The 18,375-nt window shown below is 57.9% G+C and overlaps 1 protein-coding gene across 8 annotated transcripts in view; it reads left to right on the forward strand.

Moving 5' to 3' along the window:
* The first annotated feature begins 2,730 nt into the window (after positions 1 to 2,730).
* Positions 2,731 to 18,375, forward strand: part of POU2F2 (POU class 2 homeobox 2) — a 28,899-nt gene continuing 13,254 nt past the window's right edge. For 3 of the 8 annotated variants that reach the window (XM_068527595.1, XM_068527599.1, XM_068527600.1), the window contains exons 1-5: positions 2,731 to 2,758; positions 10,696 to 10,761; positions 10,874 to 10,908; positions 11,053 to 11,109; positions 14,166 to 14,282. In XM_068527595.1, the coding sequence (XP_068383696.1) occupies positions 2,731 to 2,758; positions 10,696 to 10,761; positions 10,874 to 10,908; positions 11,053 to 11,109; positions 14,166 to 14,282 (303 nt within the window). Of the gene's footprint in view, positions 2,759 to 10,695; positions 10,762 to 10,873; positions 10,909 to 11,052; positions 11,110 to 14,099; positions 14,283 to 14,509; positions 14,741 to 18,375 lie in introns of those variants that run through there. The other 5 variants (XM_068527596.1, XM_068527597.1, XM_068527593.1 and 2 more) reach the window with 3 other exon arrangements.

Consider the following 18,375-nt stretch of genomic DNA (forward strand, 5'->3'; position numbering starts at 1 on the left):
GCCATGGCTGGGGGCCCTGAGGGGTGAAGAATCCCACTCTGCTGTCCCCGGTGGGCTGGCTGCTCCCCCCCCCACAACTCCCCGCCGGGCCCCCAGGGGACCTCGCTCTAATAATGTATTTGATCGACTCGCTGGCCGCGTACAAGCGATTATTGTCTTGTCGGGAGTCAAACGTATCGATCCGGTGAGAAATATGAGCGGAGCAATGGGGCCCGTGTGTCAGTTACCAGCCCCGCTGGCCCTGGGGAGCCCCCTACGTCTCCTTTAATTACCGCTCAGCCCTGAGCCCAGCCTGGCCTCCCCTGTGCCGCCTCCCTCCCAGGCTCCCTGCACCCCCAGTGGCCCCCGCTGCTCCCCAGCTCCCAGGCCCTACCTGCCTTGCTCAGCATGGCCTGAGGCTTCTTCTCCAGGTGAGAGGCCGCCATCTCTCCTGCCCAGGGCTCCCCGTTCCTGGCTGCCAGGCCCTACCCACCCAGTGTGCCCCAAACTCTGCCCCTCTGTCCTCTCTTGGGCAGGTGGAAGTCTCAGGCCCATTCTTCTTCAAGATGCCCTGACTCCAGCTCAGGGACTCAGTTCTGGTCTGCCAGAGGCGATAATAGTGGAGCCAGCCTGGGAGGCAAGAGGGGTGGGGTGATTTCACCGCACGGGGAAGCGTGTAAGGCTTTCGCCAGCTCTGCCACTCAGCTGCAGACCTGGGAGGACAGCACCGGAAATGGGTGGTGCTTCTCTCCCTGCTTTGGGTTTTGTCCCAAAGCTCGCTCCTGACATGGATGATGTTGGCTATGTCTAGGGTGGAGCATGGGGGTGTTTTGGTGGGGTTTTGCTCCCCCCACACCCCGCTATAATGTCCTTATTACCCTCATTTCCAAGTCCCCCAAAACATAAATCCTAAATCAAAACAGAGCTTACAATGCAACTTCAAGACAAGGCCCCAGTACCACTACCACCAGACTGCTTCCAAGGAGACCCTCCTGTATAAAAACCGTGCATCTGAGAGCGAGAGAGCAAGTGGGAAAGAGGTGGACCAGGAGGCAGGAGGTCTGAGTTGGAGCCCAGCTGACGCTGTATGGCCTGGATCTCCTCAGTGAAATGGCCTTTACAATATGGAATCTTGTGGAGTGTAGCTAGAGGGGGAACTGCCCCCTCTGTGTGCAGATGTGAGGACCGCGGTCATTCCCGTGGAGTGGGTCTGCCTGCCTGGGCGTGTCTGGGTGCACAGGGCCCGTGTACAGGCAGAAAGGCACTCACGAAGGTCTGCCTGTGTGTTATATCGTGCGTGAGTGTGCGTGGGTGTGAATGTGGGCACACATAGCCAGGAGGTATGCCTGGGTACACTTGGGCAGATGTGTCCTTGTGCCCGTGTGTCCGCGTGACGGAGCACAGGAGGGGGATCTGTACACGGGGGAGTGTTGGTAAGGAGCCTTGGTGTCAGGGCCTGTGCGCAGAGGAGTGTTCCCGTGTGTCTGGATGTGCACACGTGTGTCTCAAGTGCTGGGGTCCATGTGTAGAAATACTTGAGCGTGTGTATGAGAGTCCAGGCGTCCGTGTGCGCGCGCGTGGTTTGGAGGTCCCTCTCAGCGTGGGGCGCAGCGAGTCCTGCAGGGCCCGCAGCGGGCAGGTGGGGTTGTTTGGAGGCTCCAGGCGGCCCTGCAGCCTCGGACCGGGCGCGGGGAGGAGGAAGAGGGCAGCGGGCTCGGCCGCGCCTTTGTCTGCGCCGCCGTGGGCCGGGAGTCCAGCGCCTTTGTGTGACCCTCGCAGGTGTGCGCGCGGGGGCGGGTAAGGGGACTGGGAGCGGGGAAGGGGACTGGGAGCGGCGGGAGGGGCTCCCTCCTCCGCAGCCGGCCCCGCCCTCTGGCCCATTGGCTGGGCGCTGCCGCCCTCTGGCGGGCGCGGAGGGAACAGCTGGTCCGGGAGCGCCGCCGCGCGAAGCGCCAGCCAGCAGCCCCGGGACCGAGTACTTCCCTCCGCCCCAGCCACCTACGGCGCCCGCATTTCTCCCCTGGCAAACTTCTTGCTGCTCCAGGGCAAGGCCCGGACCTGCCGCCGGTCCTACCACTGTCCACGGGTACCGATTCTCCCAGTGGTGGCCCCGGACGTCTCACCTGCGGGCAGATGCACGGCTGGGTTCCCGACTCCCCACAGCCTGCGGAAACCAATCGCGAACACCTCCTGCTGCCCTGCTTCTTGGCTTCAGCGTTTCTTGGCTCTGGGCCCTTGGGGAGGCCACCTCACTTCTCTGGTCCTCAGTCTTTTTGTCTGTAAAATGGGGCAAAGAGTGAGCGCCTCCAGAGATGATGCCTGTTAAATGCGAGGTGCAGGGGGCCTAGCATTGGGAAAGCCCCCCTCCCCCCACCCAAAACTCCTAGCCAGTGTTTTAGTGGTGTTGTTATGGATCCACCTTCTCTCCCAGACCCACATGCCCTGTTCCAGATGTGTTGGCAAGGTGGAGGCGGCACAAGGGCTAGGGGCATCTTCTGGGGGCACAGCTGTAGGAGTCAGCTCTTCCAGCCTGCTTGCACTCTACGCCACTACCCGCACTTCCCCAACACACACACATGATTTGGGGTCCGCTGCCTGCTGGGGTGGGCCTTCGGGCATGGGTATTTTCCCTTCCGAAGGGGGCGGGCCCTGTGGTTTCCTCCCTGGGTGACTTCCGGCGGAGAGGGCTTGGCCCCCAGAGAGGGCGGGGAGATGACACAGTCGTCCCCCCAGCCCTGCGGGGCAGGCAGCATGGTTCACTCCAGCATGGGGGCTCCAGGTAAGGGGCCCGAGCACACTGGCAGCACCGTGGGGCTCGTCCTGCCGGCTGGTTGCCGGCCCGCCCTGCCCTTCCTCTTCAGCTGGCTCCTTTGCCCTTTGACTCTGTACCGCAGCAGCTGCCCCCTCTTCCCATCCTGGGTTCCCACCTCCAGCTCCTCTTTCCCCTCCCCTTTCACATCAGCACGGGGTGGGGGGGGGGCGCCGGGGGGTTTCCGACCTCTTCTCCCCTTCTCTGCTGCCCTGTTCTGAGGGGTCTGGGGGAGGGGGATGGAACCAGGTGTTGGTAGCAAGCTCCTACACAGAGGGCCGGTGGGTGGGCGACATGAGTGATCCTGGGGAGGGGACTGCACAGGGGCTGGAAGGCTGAGTTGCTGGACCTTTGAGTGTGTGCGTCTGTGTCTGTGTGTGTGCGCGGTAGTTCCGAGTCTTCTGTGTGCGACTGTCAGGTGTCCCGTGTGTGAGGGGCTCTTGTGCGTGACATTGTGTGGGTAGCCTTGGCAATGCTCTCTTGGTTCACTTCCTCACTTCGTTCACCTGAGATGTCCCCTCCTCGGGGTGGCCTTCCCTGTCTGCCCCATCTAAACTGGCAACCAATCCCGCCATTCTGAGTCCCTTCGCCCTGCTTTATCTTTTCTTCATGACACTTATCACTGCCTGAAAATTTATTACATGTTTGTGTGCTCATGAACTGCCTCATCCACCAAATGTCAGTCGACTGCGTGAACATCATGCGCCAAGCACCGTACAAAGCGATTTGTATTTGTTGGCTCATTTGACATAATGTGTCCATCTCTGTGTAATGATAGTTATCTCTCCGCAGTGCTGATGGGAGAGTTAAGTGAGGTAATACGGTAAATGCTTAACACGGGGCCTGGAACTCGGCAAGCGTCCATACTTCAAGGTTGTTTTGTTTGCGGCCCTCTAGGTCTGACTATGGGGTTGTGTGGGAATGTGTCCCATTTGTGGGTGTCTGCGGGGATGATTGGTTTGGTGCGTGTCCGTGTGCATCCGTGTATGCGGGCATCCCTGTGATCTGTTATCGACATGTATTTATTGAGCAGTTCTGTGCTGGATGTTGGAAATAGAGCTGAAAAAGGCAGCTTCAGGTGTGTCTTCCTGGAGTCCCCAGTCCAGGGAGGGAGACAGACCTGTCACCAGACAGGGAAGGAGGCACAGGCTGAGGGGTCACGGCTGGGACACGGGAGGCACAGGGGACTGGGGGAGCCCAGGAGACTTGCCCAGTTCAGCTGATGGGGTGTCAGCGAGGGCTTCCTGGAAGAGAGCATGTCTGGTCTGAGATGTGAAGGATGAGTGGGTATGAGTAAGACAAGGGAGGCAAGGAGGGGGGTGAGATGGAAGGAAGGCCACTTGCCAGATGCTGTGTGATTATTTACTGAGGTGACCATGTACGCAGCTGTGGATGTGTGTGTGTGTGTGTGTGTGTGTGTGCGCGTGTGCATGTACAGTGTAGACACAGGGACCCAGGGCATCTGTACACGCGTGCTGTCTCTTCCCTGTCTGGGGTTGATTGGGGGCTTTGTACGTGTTGGGCGCTGGGTTAAACCCTTTACTTGGGATTTCTCACAGAATTGCCCTGCCTGTGAGGCCTGCCCTGGGTTCCCTGGCGTGGACATGAATTAATACATGTGTGACCTTGGGCAGATCACTGCTTGGTCTTGGGCTCTACATCTGTGACCTGAGTTCAGGGGTCCACCTTGGCCATCTCCCAGGAGGAGGTGACTCTGGGAGTGTGAGTACATGCATGTGTGTGTGTGTGTGTCTATCTGAGTTACCTGTGTGTGTCTGTGTGTGTGTGTGTGTATGCACATCTCTATCTGTCTCTATGTCTGAGTGACTCTGGGTGTGTGTGTGTGTGTGTGAGTGTGCGTGTACATCTTGTGTGTGTCTGTCTGAGTGACCTGGGTGCCTGTGTGTGTATGCACATCTGTGTCTATCTGTGTGTCTGTGAGTGACTCTGGGGCGTGAGTGTGTACGTGTCTGGGGGTGACTCGGTGTGTGAGTGTGTGTAAGCGCAGGTGTGCCCACACACGTCTGGGTGTGTGTTTTGCATATCTGCCTGTGTCATTGTGTCTGGGCTTGTGTCTTCATCTGCAAACACTCCTGTCTGGGATCTGTGCACACCTGTCCCTGTGTGCGTTTGAGTGGTCTCCATCCGTGTCCGGGGCCCTGCCTGCCTGTGGCTGCAGCGTCTGTGGCAGCTTTTGTCAGCGCAGCTGTAGGGCCACCTCTCTTGTTGTGTCTGCTGCCTGTATCTCCATCCGTCCCTCCTGACACTCAGAAGTGTTCAATCCCTGGAGGCCGCCCAGGGACAGCTGCGGGGTATGGGGGTGTGAAATGCGACTCCTGGGGAGGCTGGGCTGGACCAGTGGGCGAGCAGAGGTTCCCGGCAGGGCAGACCCTGCCCACAGGGGCTCCCAGGCCACAGCCTTGATTGAAGCAGGCTTTGTAGACAGGGGACCCAGGGGACAGGCCAAGCGGGGCCAGGAGGGGTGAGGGGCAGCCCTTGGGCCCTCTATATTTAGCCCCATTTTCGGTAAGTGCTAACGAGAAGCTGGCCCAAGTCTGCTAAAACCGGCTGGGGGAAATGCAGAGGAGAAGTGAAAGTCCGGGGAGGGAGGGGCGAGGAAGGGCGGAGGGGACCCAGTGTCCCAGGCCTGGGGCAGTCGGGCAAGTGAGTGTGAGCCCAGGGGCGTGGCCGCCCCTGGTGGGTCTGATCCAAGGATGGTGGGGTTTGAGGGGCCCGGTCGGGCTCTGCATTGCTTTTGCCTGCCTGTTCCTCTAAAAAGTGGCACGCTGCCTGCGATGGGAGAAGGGAGGGGTGACCCTAAGCAACCAACCAAACTTTCCTTGCGAATGAACTGAACGACGCTTTGAGGGGGGCCTTCTGAAGGCGCCAGGGGGGCTGGAGCAAATTAGCATCACCTGGAGGTGGGCTTAAAAGTTTCTGATGCCTAGGTCTCTGTCCCAATGAAATCAGAGTGTCAGGGGAGGGATTAGGCATCAGTATATCTCTAGAGTCAAAAGAGAGAGAGAGATTGAGAGAGAGAGAGAGAACCCTGCCTGGGCCAAGGCTGAGACAGCCTCCAGGATGATCAGCCTCCGCAGGCCCCTTGCCAGGCTCGCCATGCCCTCGAGAGTCCCCATTAACACATCACTTAGCTGTGGGTCGTGGTGGAAATGGAGTTCCCTATTCATTGCTGGTGGGGATGATTTGATGAGACCCTTTTCTTGGGTTGGGCTCTGATGGAGGAGAAGGAGAGGGCAGCAAAAGAGGCCTGGACAGCTCTGGCCACTTTGCCGTTGGCCCAGCTGAGCGCTGCAGGGGTGCACGGGCTGTGTGGGAGCTGGGGGTAGTGGGGGGCAGGATTAGTGAGAATAAGGGAAATAGAGTGGTGCAAATTTCCCCTCAAACCACTTTTTCCTCTGCAGCCAGTATCCCTGCAGAGGGGATGTTACCTTAAATGTTTAGGTTGGAGCTGCTTGGGGACCGGGGCTGAGGGTCGAAGTGTCATGTGACAGCAGGGAGAGGAGACTCTTTCATGCTCTTGTTCATTCCAAAGACACAGTCCCAGACTGTGCAGCCTGGGCCCTAAGGAGCCCACAGTCTGGGGCAGGGGTCACTCTCCAGGCTGTCAGTGTGTGTTAGGGGACAGGGGGACCCAAGATGAGAGAGGCACTGACCGCCTGGGCAGTCAGGGAGGACCTCACAGAGGAGGTGACGTGGAGCTGGCGCCTTAAAGAGGAGCAGGAGTTTGCTAGTCGAGAAGGAGAGGGTCGCCCCAGGTGGGAGAAGAGCAGAGGCGAAGGCCTGGAGGAGGGAGAACAGGGCCACCCTTGTTCATTCAACCCACACAGCCCGTTGGGGATCCCAGATGAGTCAGAGCTGCCCCTGATGGGTTCCTAGCCTGAAGGAGGAGACATTCTGGGGCCCAGATGGCTACAGCCTTTAGGACAGTGACAGGGGAGATGGAGCCAGGGTGGAGGGAACAGGGGAGAGACCCTCTTCCTGAAGTCATCGGGGGTGGTGACTTCATGGAGGACAGAGCCTGTGCTGGGTCCTGAAGGATGAGTAGGAGATCGCCAGGCAGATAGAGTGGGGAACAGCGTTCCAGGCAGAGGGACCAGCCCATGCCAAGGCCTCAGGAAACATTTGTTAAATGGCAGACAGACAGCAGGACAGAGGCAGGAACAAGTAAGAGACAGAGAGAGCTGCAGGGAAGGACGGACGCTCAGCAAACATAACTTGTTCTTCTGAGCTGGGTAATGCTGGGGACCGAGCAATGAGTCAGACCAGGCCTGCCCTCTGGTCTAGTGGGAAAGGACTGGGACACAGGGGACCACAGCCCTGCGGGCTCGGGGCTAGGACGGCGAGAAGGCACGACCAAGGGAGGCTGCATTAGTTTGCTAGGGCTGCCATAACAAAGTACCCCAGACTGGATGGCTTAAACAACAGAAATTTATTTTCTCAAAATTCTGGAAGCTAGAAGTCCAAGGTCAAAGTGTCAGCAGGGTTGGTTTCTTCTGAGGCCTCTCTCCTTGGCTTGAGATGGCTGTCTGCTCCCTGTGTCTTCACATGGTCTTCCCTCTGGGCATGTCTCTGTCTCAATCTCCTCTTCTTATAAGGACCCCAGTCATATTGGATCAGAGCCCACCCTAAGGGCCCTAAGGGTCTCATTTTAACTTCATTACCTCTTTAAAGATCCTATCTCCAAAGACAGTCACATTCTGAGGTACTGGGGGTTAGGACTTCAACATAGGAATGTTGGGGGACACAGCTCGGCACATAAGAGAGGCTGAGAATGAGCATGGACTTTCTGGGGTGGAGGTGAGGTCAGAGGCCACCCTGGTCTGTGAGCAGGAGGGGCGTTCGCTAGCTAGGTGGGGAGTAAAGAACCTGAAGGTCTGGACTCCCCGTCAAGCAGAGGGAGATACCTGGCGTGGCTGAAGAGAAAGTTGCATAAGTGGCAAGAGATGGGCAGCAGCAGGTGACAAGGGTCACACCCTAAAGGCCAGGATGAGGAGCCTGGGCTTTTCTTAGGAGACGGGGAGCCATGGAAGGGTTCAGGGCCAGGTGAGGAGCTCCCGTGGCAATGTGGACACTGGCTGGAGGGAGGGGCCGGGGAGAGGGCTGGGGCACGGCTTTCAGGGATGCTGGGAGGGGTGGGATTTAGGGCCACGTTAGGATTTGTGGTTGCCTGGAGCAGGGCCAAGGTCTGGGAGATTTAGAGCCAGGATCAGTCAGGACTCCCACGTCTGATGCACCAGAGTCGGGGGGGGGGGGCCTCATCCCCTGGCTCCGTTTGTGACCTCCTGTGTCTCTCAGCATCCTTAACCACTTGCTGCCCCCTTCCCAGTGCCCAGGAACAGGGCCTGAGCTCCTGTAGCATCTGGGCACCTGCACCCTAACACTCATAAGCTTATGCCTTAATAGGACTATATGCTGGCTTATTATTTTTATTGTTATTAGCTTAAAATTTTATTTATTTATTTGGTTGTGCTGGGTCTTAGTTGTAGCAGGCAGGCTTCTTAGTTGAGGCTGGCTGGCTCCTTAGTTACAGCACGTGGGTTCCTTTAGTTGCAGCTCAAGGGCTCCTTAGTTGTGGCTCGTGGGCTCCTTAGTTGCGGTTCGCAGGCTCCTTAGTTGCGGCATGCGTGTGGGATCTAGTACCCTGGCAGGGATCAAACCCGGGCCCCCTGCATTGGGAACGTGGAGTCTCAACCACTGCGCCACCAGGGAAGTCCCAACTCAAAATTTTTTTCTTTTTTTGTGAAAACATACCATACATAAAGTGCTCAAATTTTAAGCGTACAGCTTGATGAATTTTTACATATGTGTAGACCCACATAACCACCAAACAGAACATTTCCAACCCCTTGCAGGCTTCCTCACACCCTCTCCCGGTTAGCACCCCCCAAAAGGTGCCCACTAATCGGACCTTAATCATCTGATGTCATCCTGCCTGTTGCTGAGTTTCACATAATTGGAGTCCTCCTGTCTGTCCACTTTTGTGTCTCACGTCTTTACCCCGGCATCATGTTTGCGAGATTCAGTGTGTGTGATGCAGGAGTTGGTTCTTTTCCCCGGCTGTGGAGTATTTCGTTGTATGGATGTACCAGTGTTGTTGACCCATTCCCGTTAATGGGCCCTGGAGCTATTTCCAGTGGCGGGGAGTGGTTATGAAAGCGCCGCTGGGAACACGCGTGCCGGGGGTGGTGATGGTGGGCAGGACGCTCCTTCCTCTTGGATGGACGCCCGGGAGTGGATGTGCTGGGCCACAGGGAAGGGGCACCGCTCGGCTTTCCTGAATTGTGCTTGTATTGATTTACACCCCCACCAGCAGTGTGTGACCTGGCTTTTTAATCAGGAATTTTAAATCCGAGTGGCGTGCCATGTCGAGTAATTGCAAAATTTCTGGACTTTTTTTTTTTTTTCAGTTGGTGACGCTGTCCCAGCTCTCTCTCTAGCTGGCCTTCTTTAAATATCTTGGACGCAGAGCACGCTAGAGTTGGATAGCTCCTTTGATAGGGTGGGGTCTTGGTGGGGATTTGGAGTGAGCTGTAGGGGAGACTTTAGGGTCAGAGTCAGGGTCAGGAGTAAGGTCTGAGGCCGAGTTGGGAGTCGAGGTCAGATGAAGGACTCGGGCCGTCTGGACAGGAGTTGGGAATCAGGGTGGGCAAAGGGGATTCAGAACGGGTCGGGCAGAAACCCAGATTTGTGCGGGGGTCTAGGACCAGGAAGGGCTGGGTTCAAGTCGGAGTCAGGGTGAGTTTGGGTTGGGATGACGGTGGTGAAAGTCACGACGGGCCCATCAGAGACCGTAGAGATACTGATTGGAAGTGGGAGCCTTGGAGTCACGAAGACCCAGGTCCGATCAGGGTGCCTCTGCTGCCTCACTGTGTTCTTGGGGAGGTGCCATCCCCCCCTGGAGCCTCAGTTTCCTCCTCTGTAAAATGGGGGTAATATTAGCACCAACTGCTGGCGTGAGCTCTGAATCATACTTGGCGCTGTGCTTGGCCCTGGTAACACTCACCTTCCTGTGACCAGCATCAGAGAGCTGTGAGGACGGGGGTTTGTCTCCATTGCTTTGTGTCCCCTGCTCGCCACTCCCCTCGGCCACCTCCTTTCATTTCCTCGGCCCTGCGGAACTATAGGGTGGGATCGCGTCTGTAGGGGCAGGGACCGTAGGTTGGATTGGGGTGTGCAGCTGCAATTCAAGGCTGAAGTCCCAGGTAAGGTCTAAGATTAGGTTTGAGGACAAGGTTGGGGCAGAAGCGAATGGGGTCGGGGTCACAGAGATCAGAGTGGGGCCATCTGTGTGCTGAGTCCCTGAAAGGGAGGCCAGTGGGAGTGGGGTACGGACAGGAAAGTGGTGGGCCGGGGAGGGGGCCAGAGGGCGGCTGAATCACCGCCGGTAGATCTGACGACTCGTTCCTTTGGGGATGCTGCAGTCCCCTCACACCTCCCAGGCCCTACTCAGAGTGGAAAACATGCCTCACCGAAACCTGGTGAGGCAGGACGGGCGCCAGGGCGGCAGCCTGAGAGGAAGCCTAAGGCTGACTCGCTGCTCTGGAGCAGTCTTCCCCTGGGCGGCCAGAGCCTTGTCAGGACCGACGGCCAACCTCGACCCTCCCACCCTGCCCCAGGGTCTCACGGGGGGTCGGGGGCTGACCCTCCCTGTGCCACCTCCTGGAGGGGTGAAGGGGATCCCCAGGGCCCGAAGGGACCTCTCCTGTCCTGCCGGAGGAGAGCAGAGGCTCAGAGCAGAGGGCATGTCTCCCGGAAAGAGACACTTGCAAGGCGGCAGGGGGTGTGGGAGTATTTGGGGAGAGGCTGGGGTGGTGCCGGAGGAGGGGCCCCAGAGCTCTTCAGGCTTCTGCACCCTCACCCCACTTGCATCCCTCCTCTGTCCCCAGAAATAAGAATGTCTAAGCCCCTGGAGGCCGAGAAGCAAGGTCTGGACTCCCCATCAGAGCACACAGGTGAGTGGGGAAGGGAGCAGGGAGGGCAGAGGTCACCACGGGCGGAGGGCAGGTGCGCCGGGGGAGTTTTGGGGGTGGCTCGTGACAACTCACCCTGCCCCTCTCCTTGCAGACACGGAAAGAAATGGACCAGACACTAACCATCAGGTCAGGAGGGAGTGGATGAGCAGGAGGGGTGGGGAGGGGGAGGGGGAGAAGGGAGCAGAGGGGAGCTGTGTGGGGGAGGGGCAGGGTGTCAGAAGCTGCTTCATCTCACTGTTCCCATCTCCCACCCCAACTCGCTCTTTGCAGAACCCCCAGAATAAGACCTCCCCGTTCTCTGTGTCCCCGACTGGCCCCAGCACCAAGGTAAGCACCTGTCAGGGCAGTCAGGGCAGCCAGGGCAGGGGGAGAGGTGTCCTGCGATGGGCCGGGTTTGGCATTTGGGAGAGGGCCCAGGGCCTGGTACCTCGGTGACAGGACTCCTCCCGCCGCCCCTTCTCACCCTCGGGCTCCCGCCCCAGGCCTGTGACTCACCAGGGCTCCTTCCCCTTCCCTGGGGGAGTGGGGGTGGCCAGGGAAATCCCCCCCAGAGCCCCAGGGCGATGAACAACAGGAAGCTGAGGGCCCCGCCCCCATCCCAACGTCCCTGACCGAACAGGGGCCGGCCCCGCCCCCCCATCCCCCCAAGCACACACTCAGGGGCCAGCGGAGGACTGGGGAGCGGGGAGGGGAGGGCAGGCCCAGTGAGGATGCTGGAGGAGAGGACGGTGGGGAGGCCGGAAGTGACCACGTAGAGCAAATGCCAGATCCAGATGGGGCCCTGCTCCTGGGCACTGCTGGGCTTCCTGGGGTGTCTGGGGCCCAGGTCTCCACCCTCCAGTGTGGCGGGGGCAGCCGGCAGGTCCAGAGGCCCGAAGATGGCACAGAGGGCAGGGACAGAGGAGGAGGCACGGGCAGGACTCCTGACCCTGACCAAAGGTGGCAGAAGGATGGGGCGTGGGCACCAGGAACTGCTCTGTGACCATGGGAGAATCACTCCCCCACTCTGGCCTTTCGGTTTCCTCTTCTCTAACATGGGAAATGGGGGTGGGGGGTGGAGAGGGGGATCTCTGAGGTCCCTTCCATGGCTGGTGTGCCTTGATCTGCTTGGTGGGCGGGTGTCTTGTTCTGAGGGCGCTGGACGGGACCCAGGGAGAAGGGCTCGGACTCTGACCGTCTTCCCTCTGATCTCAGGCTGGGCTCTGGCCATAGCCCTGGGAGCCGAGAGCGTCCGTCACCCCCACCCCCAGCACCAGCCCTCCCTCAGCTGAATCTCTGCAGCCTCTCCTTGCTCCCCGGCAGCCCTGCTTCTCCCCTAGGAGACTAGTGGGGCCCAAGGAAGAAAGGGTTCTCGCTCTCCTTCCCCAGCCTGGGCCTGCTTCCCGGGGAAAGCCTGAGGCAGAGAGCGCAGCAGCGGCCTCTGGCTCTGGGTCTCCATCCACACCTGGTCTCCGCTCCTGGCCTTTGCTGCCCCACCTCACTGCATCTCTTCTGTGTCAGTCTTTCCCTAATTGCAGTGATTCATGTGCTTCCATCATGATTTCAGACAAATGCACACACCACTGTGTTCAATTATTTACATCACAATTTTGTTGAATTGGCTCAATTAAAAAAAAAAAACATTTTATTATGGAAAGTGTGAAGCAGATACAAAAGTAGAAGGAAGACCATAGCGAAAACAAACATCCAGGTACCTGTCAATCGGCCTCAACAATTATCAACTCATGAGCTGTCTTGCTTTTTCAACAGCTGAAATAAAACGTTTTTTTAAATGGAAATTTCATGAATGGAAAACCAGAATCACTTGCCATGGAAATAAATACAATGATTATTAAAATGTACCCAGAGACTCTTGCCTACTGTCAGATATAAGCCTGAGACCGGTTCTCTGTTTGTTAAAAGGGGCGATTAGCCAGGGTTGGAAGGTGTTAGAGACGTCCTAGCACCTATTGGAGACTTAAAAGAGAGAGAAGGAAAGAGCCCCGAGAGGGATAGTGTTCTCACCATGGCACGCAGTGTTGGTTTTTTAAAAACTTTTAATTAAAATATGACACACACTTAGATCCTCAGTGTACAGCTCTGTGGATTTTCACAAACTGGCCACCTGTGTCACCAGCACCAGATCAAGAAACAGAACATGACCAGACTTCCAGAAGGCCCTTCATTTCCCCTCCAGGACAGCCACTGCCCTGACTTCTAGTATTTACTGTTGTTTCACGCTGCATCCCTGTACCCCTTAGACTTTCTGACACTTGTATCCCATCCCTTGGGGCATGCCACTCACCCTCTGTTATTTGGCCCTTTCCCAGGCCTCTGTCTGTCTGTCTGTCTCAGTCCGTATTGCAAATGCCACGCTCGCTCCTGCCAAGTCACTGTGTTGCCTTGCACAAGATGCTTTCCCTCTCTGGATCTCCTTTTGCAAAACACTGTTGGGACACTGGGCTGAAGGATGATCCCTAATGTCCCCTCTGGGCCTGAGAGTGGGCGACTCATCAAGCCACACCTCCCACCCCATGTGTCTTTCACCAGCAGACCTCTCAGGCAAGGCCACCATTGTCTGGTATTTTCAGGTAGGAGAGGGAGAAGGCTGGCACCCCTCTAAGCTGGTCTGTCCTACGTGGTGGATGCGAGATGCATCTTTATCCTCCATAGAGAGAGGAGGAGGGGCTCAGCGGACTCTGGGGTGGAAGCTGAGAGCTGGCAGCACCTGGGCCACATGTGGCCTGCAGACGTCCTTTGCTGCTGGTCCTGCAGCATTTTTGCTTTGGTTTTTTGCCGGCAGAAGCAGGGTGGGGCTGGGCAGGCCTCCCCCTTCCGGCAGGCGGGCATGCTCTTTTCGGCCCACTCCGTCCACACTTGCCCAAATCACCCATTTGTGCTGTCTGCCTGCTTCCTTAGGCTTTGAATTCATGACCCATATTCTAAGGCGGTGATTTTTATTTCATACCCTAATCCTCTTTCATCCAATAAAGTCTTACTCCACTGGACAGATAAGAGGTCCACCTCTGGCTGAAGCAGATGAGGGGTGTGGCACACAGGACCCCCTTCTTTGATGTCCCGGGGCCCCCACTGGCATCCTTTCCCATTTTAAAGATGGGGAACTGACCCCCAGGAGGGTAAAAGCGCTCTCCAAAGGTGACCCTCTCCTGTCGGGAGTTCGGGTGCAGAGGGTGTGTTAGCCTTTTCTGACTGGTGCGGAAACTGAGGCCAGAAAGGTGGCCCGAGGTCCCCGCGGGCCTGGCCTCCGCACCCCAGTCTTCTCCCTTGGCGGCGCGGGGCTGCCGTTGCCACACACGTGCCCTCTCTTTGGTTCACAGGTGGGCATTCTCTCTGTCCTCCACTTAACATTCTGGGGTCCCGGACCCTGCCTCTCTCCCCCCCAGATCAAGGCTGAAGACCCCAGCAGTGACTCAGCCCCAGCGGCACCCCTGCCCCCCCAGCCGGCTCAGCCGCATCTGCCCCAGGCCCAACTCATGTTGACGGGCAGCCAGCTAGCTGGGGTAAGTACTTGGGGTGCACGGGGGCAGGGACAGGCCAGCCCCCTCCCGTCTGTTACAGGACTGGTGGCCTGGGGTGGCCACTCTCTCAACGCCTGCCTCTTGCCCTCCTCTGTCCTCCTGGAAGACCCGCCCCCTAACCCGCTTGGCTCAGGCGCTAACCCCTGTCTGCTTTCTCTGCTCCCCCCATGCCCCTCCTCTGGCCCCCGCTGCCCCCGCCCGGCCCACAGCTCACGGCGCTGATGCCAGCTCAGCAGCAGCTCCTCCTGCAGCAAGCGCAGGCCCAGCTCCTGGCCGCCGCGGCCGCCGCTGCCTCCTCTTCCTCCTCCTCCTCCTCCTCCTCGACCTCGCAGCCCCCAGCCTCCTCCGGGGGAGGCGACCTGCCGCCACCACAGCCTGCCAGCCAGCCCCCCGGGACCCCACAGCTCACCCTGTCCCAACCCATCCAGCTCACAGCACAGGTAAGGGCAGCCCCGGGGAGCACGCGCCCTCCAGCGGAGGCCCCGAGGAAGCCGAGGCGGTGCAGGGGGCTGGCTGGTCCACGCGGACCGTTCTGACCACCAGCGCTGGGCCAGGCAGCCCCCGGCAACCCCAGGAAGCCTCGGGAGATGCTGCCACCCATCTCTCAGAGGGGTAAAGCGAGGCTCAGAAGGAGGACACCCTCCGCGCGAGGGGCGTGCCCGACTCTCTGCTTTCTGTGCATCTCGCTGAGGGTTCACAGTCACCTGGGAGGCTGACATGTTATCCTCAGTTTACAGCAGAGGAAACCAGGGGTCACCTCCATGCACAGCACCTGTGTGGATACAAAAGAAAGGCTGAGAATCAGAATCGGTGCCCCACATCGAGCGCCCTGGCTCCTCCAGTGAGACGCTCTTTCAGAAAGGGGCCTGTGGTCTGTGAGTTAGGAAACTCTGCATTCTCTCTCCCCATTCTGGAGACTTCTGGTCTACGTGGAATCATGCATGAGTGGCTGTATTAGCTTCCAGGGCTGCCATAACAAAGTATCACAAACTGGGTGGCTTAAAACGACAGAAATGTATCATCTGAGACCAGAAGTCCAAAATCAAGGTGTCAGCAGAGCTGGGGTGTCTCTTGAGGCTCTAGGGGAGAATCCCTCTTTGCCTCTTCTCGCTTCTGGTGGTGCAGGAAATCGTTGGCTTTCTCGTAGATGGATGACTCCAGTCTCTGCCTCTGTCATCATGTGGCCATCTTTTCTCCGAGTGTGTCTGTCTCTGTGTCCAAATTTCCCCTTCTTATAAGGACACCAGTCATTGGATTAGGGTCCACCCTAATGACCTCCTTTTAACTTGATTACATCTGCAAAGACCTCGTTTCCAAACAAGGTCATATTTATAGGCACCAGGGGTTAGAACTCCTACCGTTTCTTTCTTTTTTTTTTTAATGGCCGCACCACGCGGCATGTGGGATCTTAGCTCCCCAACAAGGGATCGAACCCGTGTCCCCTGCAGTGGAAGCATGGAGTCTTAGCCACTGGACCATCAGGGAAGTCCCCTACCATATCTTTTTAGGGGACACGATTCAACCATGATATTGGCCAACAGACTTCCCATAAGGATGGTTGGCGGGAGCAGAGTAGAAGCTGGGCAGGCCTCCTCTTCCGACAGGCTGCTCTTTCCAGCCCACCCCTTCCTTCCACCCCTGCCCATGTCACCCATTTGTGCTGTTAACCTGGTTGCCATAGAGCGTTTGAGTCTGTGGCCCGTGTTCCAGGGCAGTGAAGGGCCTGGGGAGTCCTACAGCGAGGGATTGGCCTACGCTGTCTACACCAGGGAGCTGTCCAGCGCCCGCGAGGCTGTCCCCTTGACAGCGGTCGGCCTTCGGTGGGCCCGTTCCACTGCTGACCAGCACTCCCATTTGGGGCTGTGCTTAACACTGAGTGCGTCTCTGTCTCCTTAGAGCTTCCTGCCGCTGGGCCTGGCTCTGCAGAAACGCAGAGCAAGCTGGCCTCGCTGCTTTGTAGCGACTCTTCCAAACAGATCCTCCCAATGCCTGGCTTGCCACCGTTGCCATAGGTAGTCTGTTGGGTGCTGCCTTTGTACCAGGCACTATGCTAACGTGACCTCCTTGAATCCACAAATCCTCATCCTGGCCAAGGCGCTGGCAGGGGGGAGGGGCGGGGGTGCCGGGGAGGCAAAGTGACTTGCCTAACCCCAGGTCACACTGTGAGCTCAAGTGGAAGAGCCAGCCTGGAAGCCAGGGCTCTAACCACGTGATCTGGGGCTGCTGCCTCTAACTGGCACCCCTCCCACCCCGGCCACCAGAGACCCCAGCAGCCGGTGATCTGTTTGCCTCGTGGCACACACGGCTCTTCGCTGAGCAAGGTCGAGGCTCAGGGCTCCTCCAGTCTTGGTGTTCCTGCTCCTGTTCTCCTTTCTACCTGGAAGTCAGCCCCCTCCCTTTGCCTGGAGAGCTCCTCTCCATCCTTTAAGCCCCAGCTTGGGAGCCTGCACCTCCAGGAAGTCTTCCATGACTTCCCTCCCTCCAGCTGGTTTGATTTCCTGCCTCCTGCCTCCTCTGGGGGCCCCCAGCCCATTGCCTCTCCTTCTGCCACAGCCCTGATCACCCAGGGCTGTGTCCACATACGCCCTCGGAAATGTCTGTTGAAGGAGCACAGGCTGCAGGGAGGGAGGAGGGACGGGGCAGCCTAGCGCAGACCCAGCCAGGCCCTCAGCCCCTGTGAGCGGCAGGCACTCCTTCTGTTCATACCCCCCCAGAACCACCTCTTCCGGACTCCCTACGGACACCAGCAGCCTCAGGCTGACCCTCTGCCACCTGTAACCTGCCCAGGCCCTGATTCTCAAGGTCCCCTCGAATCCCTCCCACCCAGCCCTTTCCTCTCGCTCCTCCTGCCCCAGCTTCCCTCAGCTCTGATCTCCATCTGTGTCCTGCAAGTGCAAAGCTGGGCTGAAGTTGTTTTCTGGGAGTTCTGTCACCCTGTGACCTCACTTCCCCAACAGACCAGTGTTTATCCCGTACAGCCCATGAGCCGGTCACCATACTGCGCCCAGGCCATGGTGGGGACCACCGTCCTTCTGCCCTCGCTGCCCGCTGCAGCCACAGCCGGCCTCGGCCCTGGGCTTGACCCGCTCCCCAGCCTGTGTCGTCTGCCTGCCCGTGCAACTGCCTGTGCCTGCTCAGCTCTGTCCTGCCCTCGTTTCGCAGACACTTCCCGCCTCCTGCGTCAAGCCCTGGTGGGAAGCAGGCATGACTCAGACCCAGCCTTGTCCCCAGAGGGGCTCCTTGTCTTGTAGGGAAACAGACACACCAATGAGCCACTAAGAAATGCTTTACCTGAAAAATAATAAGAAAGTCAAAAAGCATCCATAACCCTATCACTTTAAAATTATATAAAGTACGAAGGGAAAGTCCCCCTTCTGTGCCTCTAATGCCAACTTCCAAAGGAATGTCGGTCAGTTTGGCAGGAACCTTCCTTGCATTTCCCTAGCCTGTACAGAAGGGACAGTTATAATACAGTTTTACCACTGACTTTTTCAATTTTTTTGGCTGCGCCCCTCGGCTTGTGGGATCTTAGTTCCCTGACCAGGGATTGAACCCGGGCCCTCGGCAGTGAAAGCACAGAGTCCTAACCACTGGACCACCAGAGAATTCCCTATAATACAGGTTTACAATTTGTGTGTCCAGCACTCAACTCAGCATGATGCTTTCTACCGAGGGGGCCACACAGACGTTTACTGAATCAATGAGGGATGTTTTGCTGCAGCTTTTCAATCAAGGGTAGGGAAGACATCTCTCCAGGGGAGTAATTCAGAATGCCTGGGGTAGGGTAGGCATTGACTGAAAATTTACATTAACTGTTAAAACATCATTTTGTATTTGGAGAGCAGCGGCGGTGGGGGCGGGGAGGAACGTCCCTATTTTTGTAACATGACCACGGCAAATAAAGCTTGAGAAGATCTTTCAGGGGGGTAGGACCTAGTGAAGAAGGGTTTCCCAGAGAAACCTGCTGGATGTGGTGGGGATGCGGGAAAAGAAAGGGGGCTGTGTCTGAGGGAGTCAGGGAAGGCTTCCTGGAGGAGGTGGTATCTGAACCGAGGGGGGAACAAGTAGGAGTTTA

This window comes from Eschrichtius robustus, chromosome 19, assembly GCF_028021215.1.
Source record: "Eschrichtius robustus isolate mEscRob2 chromosome 19, mEscRob2.pri, whole genome shotgun sequence".
Classification (NCBI taxonomy): Eukaryota; Metazoa; Chordata; class Mammalia; order Artiodactyla; family Eschrichtiidae; genus Eschrichtius; species Eschrichtius robustus.